Source organism: Portunus trituberculatus, chromosome 37 (assembly GCF_017591435.1).
Source record: "Portunus trituberculatus isolate SZX2019 chromosome 37, ASM1759143v1, whole genome shotgun sequence".
In the NCBI taxonomy this organism is placed as follows: Eukaryota; Metazoa; Arthropoda; class Malacostraca; order Decapoda; family Portunidae; genus Portunus; species Portunus trituberculatus.
Window position 1 is genome coordinate 5,762,616 of NC_059291.1, and position 7,961 is coordinate 5,770,576.

Consider the following 7,961-nt stretch of genomic DNA (forward strand, 5'->3'; position numbering starts at 1 on the left):
GCATCTGTATTTCCTACTTCCTACAATTTGTCTTCTTTTAAGAGGGAGGTATCGAGGCATTTGCTTCCCAATTTTGGCTGACGCTTAACCACTTTTTAGGGAGCCAGCACTCAAGTGGGCCTTTTTTTTTTTTTTTTTCTTTTTTTTGCCCTTGGCTGGCTCTCTCCCCTACATAAAAAAAAAAAAAATTGCAAATAGCTTAGCACATATTTTCATTATGTGATGTCGGCAAAGCTTGTTTGACACCTTCCTCTAATTCATTGCAAGACTTTGAGGGCAGAGCTGGCAAAAACAATGAAAACATTCAGGGAATGTACTCATGATACATGTTAGAACTGTCATAAAATCATCTGCTCAGCTCTTGTCAGCATTGCCTTTGCGATGTGTTTGGGCAATTGAATCCATCACAGTGCTTCATAGGACCATTCAGATCAGTCCTAAAGACCCCACCCAAGCTGACACACCTTGCATTTGTCACTTGTACATTTGTAGCCTTGACCAGGCAAAAACCTGTACCAGATTGCCTTACAGTAAACAAAATGTTAACAGTGCTTAATTACTGTCAGCAGCCCAAACAAAACAAAACAGCCTTTAAAATCAAGAGTGAAACTTCTTAGTGAAATGCGCAGAAGCACTGTAATGCCATATATTAGAAGGCAGCATCCAACAAGCTGTGCCAAAACATCACATGCATGTTTTATTTATTTAGAAGATAATAGTTATTACAGACAAAATTGTAGTAATTTTGCTGGTACATGAGAAGACATGTAACAAACTTGTAGCAGTTTTGCTACACGGAAGCATGAATTCTCATTAATTGAATGTTCTTCATATTCATAGATAAAATATATAACTTGTTGCTTTTATTTCTTTTAAATAAATATGTAAACACTCCCTATTGACTTAGCACTTAACAACCTTATTACTGAGTTCATTCTATTCATCTACCACACAATTTGAGAACCAATTCCTTTCCATCTCATTCCTAAATCTAAATTTTTCTAAGCTTGAACACATTATTTCTTGTTCTAAACTGGTTACTGATCCTGAAAATTTTGCCATATCCCCTTTGTTATAACTTATGCCACTTATGTCACCCTCTTAACCTACATTCGTAGAAGGAATGCAAATTCAACGGCTACAATCTAGTTTCATAAGGACAATCCCTCATCCACTACATCCTTTCATATTTGAGTAGAAGAGCATGGGGTGTGGAATGCATCAAGTCTACATGAGAAAAGGATTATTCATTTGGAGAATGGTTGAATTGCTGCAATAAAAAATTAATGATAGATGGAAGGTTCATTCAAATTCAGTTCTATACCTGCCTTGCAGATTATGACCCAGAAAAACTCAGGACAAGTCCACACAGTTCCTACCTGTATTACAAGTATGCACTGTACCATAGACCTCCACAGCAATGGTGGCATCTCCTCAGTTTCTCTAAACTGACTGGCTTGACCAAAGACTACAGGATCCAGTAGCCTTGTTTCCACACTGAAAAGCCACCAAGTTATCTTCAGGATGTTACACCATAACCTGCAAAGTCAACATCAGTAACAGTGACACTAATATTAAGCAGTAAATATTGAACCATAATGGAAAATGATTTCTTCGTGCAAATACTCAAGGCTTTATGCAATACAATATGTAAACTAGAAGACAAACTAATTTAGTTGAACAAAAGCTGTTTACAGATCCTTAAGATCTAACACCTCCCAGCAATTAGGTTTGGTAAGCATTCCTAATACACATTTTCATACTCCATCCTAAAGGGCTCCAACATTCATAACTTTCCACATAACAGCAGTTTCCATGTACATTCAGATGAATCTTAACATCTCTCCTTGACTTTTCTTCTTCCTTCCTCCTGTCTTTCACTTACTCCCTAACACACTCTCTCTCTCTCTCTCATCCATACATGCACACAGGCATGCACACACACACACACAGATGTATTGAGACGTGGAACAGATTAAATGAAGAAGTAGTGTCTGCAACGAGTGTGCATACTTTTAAAGTAAGATTGGATAAGTGTAGATATGGAGACGGGGCCACACGAGCATAAAGCCCAGGCCCTGTACAACTACAACTAGGTAAATACACACACACACACACACACACACCATGTAGTGGTAGTGTACTCTCCTCACAACCGAGAGGAGAGGGGCCAGGTTTGAATCCTGGATGTAGCAAGGCAAATCAGTGTGTAAACCCTGTTCACCTAGTAGCAAGTAGGTAAAGGATGTAATTCAAGGGGTTATGGCCCCACTGTCCTGGCGTGGTGTGTGGTGTGGTCTCCGTCCTACCCGGGGATCAGCCAGTACAAGCTTCGAGCTTTTTCTGTAAGGATACAGCTACAGGGTGACCAGTAGACACCCTGAGTGAAAGGTGAATAACACACACACACACACACACACACAGCTGACTGGCTTTTTGCTCCTTTCATGTAGCTCCCATATTACTTTATCATGTGAACATAAGTAAGTTACCATTTTTATTGACTTATTGAGATTACCTGTACCTGGAAAGGTATTAGAACCCTAGACCTCTCAGCATGTCAAACCTACCACTGCAGCACCAAAAATATTTGATGACAAATCATAACTTGCTTAACAACTGATGGGTAAATGGAAATTTGATAGTTTAGGAAAAATATCTTTAATACTTTCCATAATGCTGCGCTATACATACATAGGAATCAAGAACATTAGATTGAGCTCTACCAATCCTGACAAATGATGGTTTTATGCTCAAGTATCAAAAAATATTTGTCTAGAAATCCCATGAGTGACAAAATTCCTTGCAAATTGTAAAAACCAATTAAGTGGGAGGGAAGTGGAGAGCCCTCCTGCATATTATTCCCACAACAATATTGCCCTTGCCTACTTGTTTTTAAAGGGGCTTCCACCCAACTATATAGATAGATCTTTCCAAATATCAACTTAAGTCAAATTATGTGAATAATCTATATAAAAAAAATTATGTTTTAAAGCTGTGAAGAATAACTAGATTCAGAAAAATGCCGTTTTCCTCCACTAAAAACCCTTTTCCATGTAAGAAAAATTCAAGATATAGCAACTTCTCTACCAAATATACCTAAAATTCCTGTACAATATTATTTACTACCTTAATCATAAATTGAATTGGATATTGCATTACTTCAGAAGTCTCTAATAATAACCATCGGAAATCATAGGTATTCAAATCATTGATTTCCTTGTTCTTTTTTATAATCTTCATTGACTTTCTTGTGCCAGTCCAGATTTATCTTGACAACACTTTCCCCAGCATCCCGAGCCCTCTTCCCTGCGTAGATCATCGCAAAGCAACCCAACAGGGTCACCACGCACATCATTATGTTGATCTTGATCCTTGCTTTGTTACGGGCTCGTTCAAGCGTATCTTGGCTGAAAAAATCACTATGATAGTTTCTCTTGTTTGTATAATATAGTGATATTTCTTATTAAGTCTAAGAATATTACAGAAAGTGAGAAATATTCACAACACCGTCACTTATGGAAGATTAATTTATTCACATGACTTATTTCATTGTTCACTCTTCATTCATCAATGGAACACTTATCTGCATTTTATGGATTACCATATAAAGTATGTCTAACCATCTTATATCTTCTCATTCCATATTCCCAAATGTGTTTAAAGTACACCTGTGAATGCTCAATTCCATGGAAGCCTGGACCAAGAAGAGCCCTAATAATACTTAAAACTACTGATGCAAGGCCAAGACATGCCATTTAAAACATGTCAATGACCCAACTCAGGTCAAAGGACCCCATAGCATGTACTTATCTTAAATCAATATAAAGCTCTTGAAGAGCCCAGCTGAATATGCAAATGAGGGATCAGTGATGTAGATTTTTCACCTTGATCAAATCCAAGATCACAAACAAAATGTTAACAACTCTGGGAGAAGATGTAGTTTGAATATGTAGATAACTTTGATGCAAAATCTATTAGTAAATTTTCATGCTTTTCATTACTAGTTTATCATTGTAACATTTAATTCTGAGACATTCAGAACAATTCTGGTAATACATTGTTTTTCACCAGACATTATACAATCAATATTTTTTTTTTGCCTTTTTTTTTTTCAAGATGTTTATTCTTTCTTCACTTTTTACATTTTTAATCACACGTATTGCTATTTCTCAACAACAGTTCTTTGTACTCATGAGTTTATCTTTCCAAAAAAAAAATAGAATTAGAATTAGTTAATACATGTGGGAGATGTAATTTGAACTTTTCATAATAAAGAGACATGATCAAGTTATAAACACTGAATTTGAAGTTTTCCATTTTTTTTTTTTCTACTAAAGACAAATAAGAATTTGGATTTATCAATTCTTATTAAAAATTAATTTTATTATCGAAAATATTGATATTTTTTATTTACCAATTTATTGGTCATCAGGCAAGAACACTAATGCCAGTTGTTGATGATTTATCGATTATCAAGACATTTTTTTCATTATTACACCCAGGTATGATCACTGACTGCTCTTCTCTACAGCCAGACTGGCTGACAAGGCACCTGGGGGGACAACAGCTGAGCATAGAAAGTGGCATGTGGAGGAAAGTCACGGCACTCTGATGCCACTTACAAAACCCCAGGTGTAGCCAGTGGGGAAAGGTAACTGATGCCACTGGATACTGGTGCTGGACTCAAAAGATCATTCCTCCATTTCTATGTTGGCTACCTACATACCAACATAACAGAATATGGAAAGCTGCCACATATGTGCCTAATGGCTTCTTCCTTTATGTTCTTACATCAAAGAAAACAATTAAGAATTCATACTGGTGCTATGAAATATGGTAGGTTACATACTTCTGTCCTACTTGCAACAATAAATCTATGTACCATACCTCACTAAATTTGGAACATCAGCAACAGACTTGTATTTGCCACCCCAGACCAGGAGTAATTTCTCAAATCTATTCACTTTATGATCAGTGAGTCCTGAAATATAAATTTTAAGTATTAGTTACCATCTTCGTAAGTAAACCAAGTCTACATGCCTATTTCCATATCAGACTGAACAAATTTAATGCAGTGCCTCCATGTTATCTCCTCTATAACAAATTACCTAAGTATCTACTTTTACATATTTATTCTATGAAGTTGTGCCACTTTTTTCCTTATTCTCTTTTCTATGTAAAAAGAGCTCTGGCCAAGAGCTTCAAAAGATTGAAAATAAGAGACCAATGTGGTACTAATCCCATAAGAATGATCTACAATTAGAAAAATTTCAAAACCTATTAACTGAAAGAGTTTGTCATAGTTAGTGGAAATACAAAGGCAGGCAGACTTCCAGAGTTCATCAGTAAAAAAGACTGAGATTACTAGTTAACTCTTTAGCATTATGGAGGTGGACATAATAAGGGTAAGAGAAAGTAAACACTTTTATGCAGCACGGCCAAATAGAAAGACATCAAGTTAGAAAGATCAATAGAGTAATAAATGTGAAAGCAGCAGCAGAGACTTAAAGTAGTCAGTAAGAGGAGGAATGAGAAAATTTTCTTGATTTCACTCTGTTCAAGAAAGAAGTACAAATGGAATTTGATATGTGTAAAATGTAGATACTCCAAAAAAAGGGCAAATAAGGCAGACTTAGCCGAGTCTGACTTTTTCAAAACGTTTATGAGTTTTGACTTTGCAACTTTGGATATCACGGTGCGGCAAAGACCCAACTCGGTGCCACAACTCCCAGCTCTGGTATTTACCAGGTCATCATAAATGATTGAATAAAATCAATAACAAATAATAAAAATTAATGACTAATGTCATACGAAACAGAAATCTGGACTGTGGGAAAATATTAATTTGGCTTTCAAGATGACAATAATTAACACCAAACAATATCCTGGACCTTCCCACATCTCCCCCCTGGGTGACACTCCTAAAAGGAGCAAGGGATTGTAGATATATAAAGCATTATGAGCATTTTCATAGGTATTTTTACAATCTCTCACCATAATCAACATGGCTCTTTTTACCCTTATCATATAGAGCTTCGCATTCTGAGCATTTTGAACCCATACATACCCACCACAAACTGTTCATTATGTTGACAACAATTTCTAAAGATAGCCATTTTGGGGGAGGAAAACAAACTGATGCGCTAAGAAACCCACGCGTGATGGACTGATGGGCACTGAGGAACACTGTTAGGTGTGTTTGCTTGTGTGTGTATATTGTCACATTATTTGCACACGTGCTGAACCAAGCATAATGATTGGCTCTTTTATTTGAGCATGCAGCCACTGATCAATAAAAATAATACCTAATAAATGTAGCCAATCATAGCAGTTTATGAAGAGTGACTGGATTTGAATCATTCTGATAGGGTGTCGCTTCAATTATTTCCATTGCATCGCCAGATATTACATTACTCATTAGGTTAAATTTTGTTTAGAACAATTTAATTGGGTTAGATAAAGCTAATTTGTTCCGAGGAAGACGTATCAGCAGTGTGCTTCGCCTCAACTAGGTTTGGTTACATTAATTGGGTTTGGTTACGTTAGGTTTTGTTAAAAAAGATAAGTTTCAATATGTTGACATAGCCAGCAGTAACCACCGGTGTTCGCGAATATTCTCCACAGCATTGCAGTAAAAAATTTTGAGAGTTCATTTTGTGGTACTGCACTTTGTTATAATGAAACTAATTTATTCTGGTACATTTTAGTCTATTTTGTATTAGTCTTTTTTTCTCATTTTCATCACAACACAGTACTTTGAGAGAATAGACACCGTTTTTTTAAAGGATGAGGGAAAGGGCGAATATAAAAAGTATTAATTTGAAACAAGAACGCAGTGCAGATTCATTCAAAAAAGGTCTAAAACTACCAGACAAAAAAAAGTTTTATCCTGAAGTGAGTATGATGAAAGACTAAATTTATTTTTTCATAATGATGCACAGTATAAATACCCAACTCCAGCTTACCTCTGCAATCGTCCATCACGTGCTGTAGAGCCACTAGAGCTTCTAACTAACTACACTGGCCTCTCAGCATTTCATTCAAAATTCAGAATTGGAGGGACAATCAACTTCTCCCAGACACATGATATATACCAAATACCACATTGGATATTGAGATAGGAAGGGAGGAAGTCATTATATAAGTCTCCCATCATAACTGTTTTGTCTGTGAAGGCTTACAAGAACCTGACAAGCCCAATACATCAATCAGGTAGGTTTTCTCACCCAGTCTGCCGAAGTTACTTGGTCCTCTGTCTCTCCGTTGCTGTTGTGGTGTGGGAACCACGTCCTTGGCTGCTTCACTACACCACCTGGAACCCCCACACATTAGGGGTTGCCACCTCTGCAACACCTGCCTCTGCATACCCATGCTCCGGTAAAGGTGGGAGAGGTGCGACAGAGCCATCTTAGCAGGTAACACCTCTCTCCTATCCGCTCCTCTTCCCAACTCACACACGGTACTGTCAACGCTCCGTCCTGCCTGCAGCCTGGCCTCAGCTGTTCCTTCTGCCCGGCCTGACTGTCTCATCCTCTTCTTCACTCCGGTGATGGGCTATTCTGCTTTTCCAACCTATTCATTATACAAAGCGTAAATAAAGTCGTTATATCTCCATGTGACTGTATATTTCTAATCAAGGTATTCTTTCAGCAATCTCTTGGCCCATTTCTCTTGTCCACAGAAGTTTGAGTGTATCCCATCATTGTTTTTCAAGTCGCTCCCGCACATTCGCACACAGAGGCGGCGGACGTGATTGCACAGTGAACTTGTGAAGGGTCGGAAATTGACAGTTATGGCCCAACAAGCATTTAATAATCATCAACTGACTTTGAAAAATAAGAACTTCATAATACTTAGCAATGACAAAATATAAATGTTCTGCCAACTATAGAAAAAATAACTTATATCAATAAATGGAACCTTGAACTCAATATGGAATTGTTCTACAATCATTCTGA

The 7,961-nt window shown here is 37.1% G+C and overlaps 1 protein-coding gene across 1 annotated transcript; it reads right to left on the minus strand.

The window, feature by feature from the left end:
• Positions 1 to 2,645: 2,645 nt before the first annotated feature.
• On the minus strand, positions 2,646 to 7,686 carry LOC123513921 (UPF0389 protein CG9231-like). Its single transcript, XM_045271414.1, has 3 exons — positions 7,230 to 7,686; positions 4,891 to 4,984; positions 2,646 to 3,410 (listed from the first exon to the last, which is right to left on the minus strand). Exons 1-3 carry the CDS (start codon positions 7,531 to 7,533, stop codon positions 3,209 to 3,211), a joined length of 600 nt encoding a protein of 199 aa, XP_045127349.1. The 5' UTR covers positions 7,534 to 7,686; the 3' UTR covers positions 2,646 to 3,208.
• Positions 7,687 to 7,961: the final 275 nt, after the last annotated feature.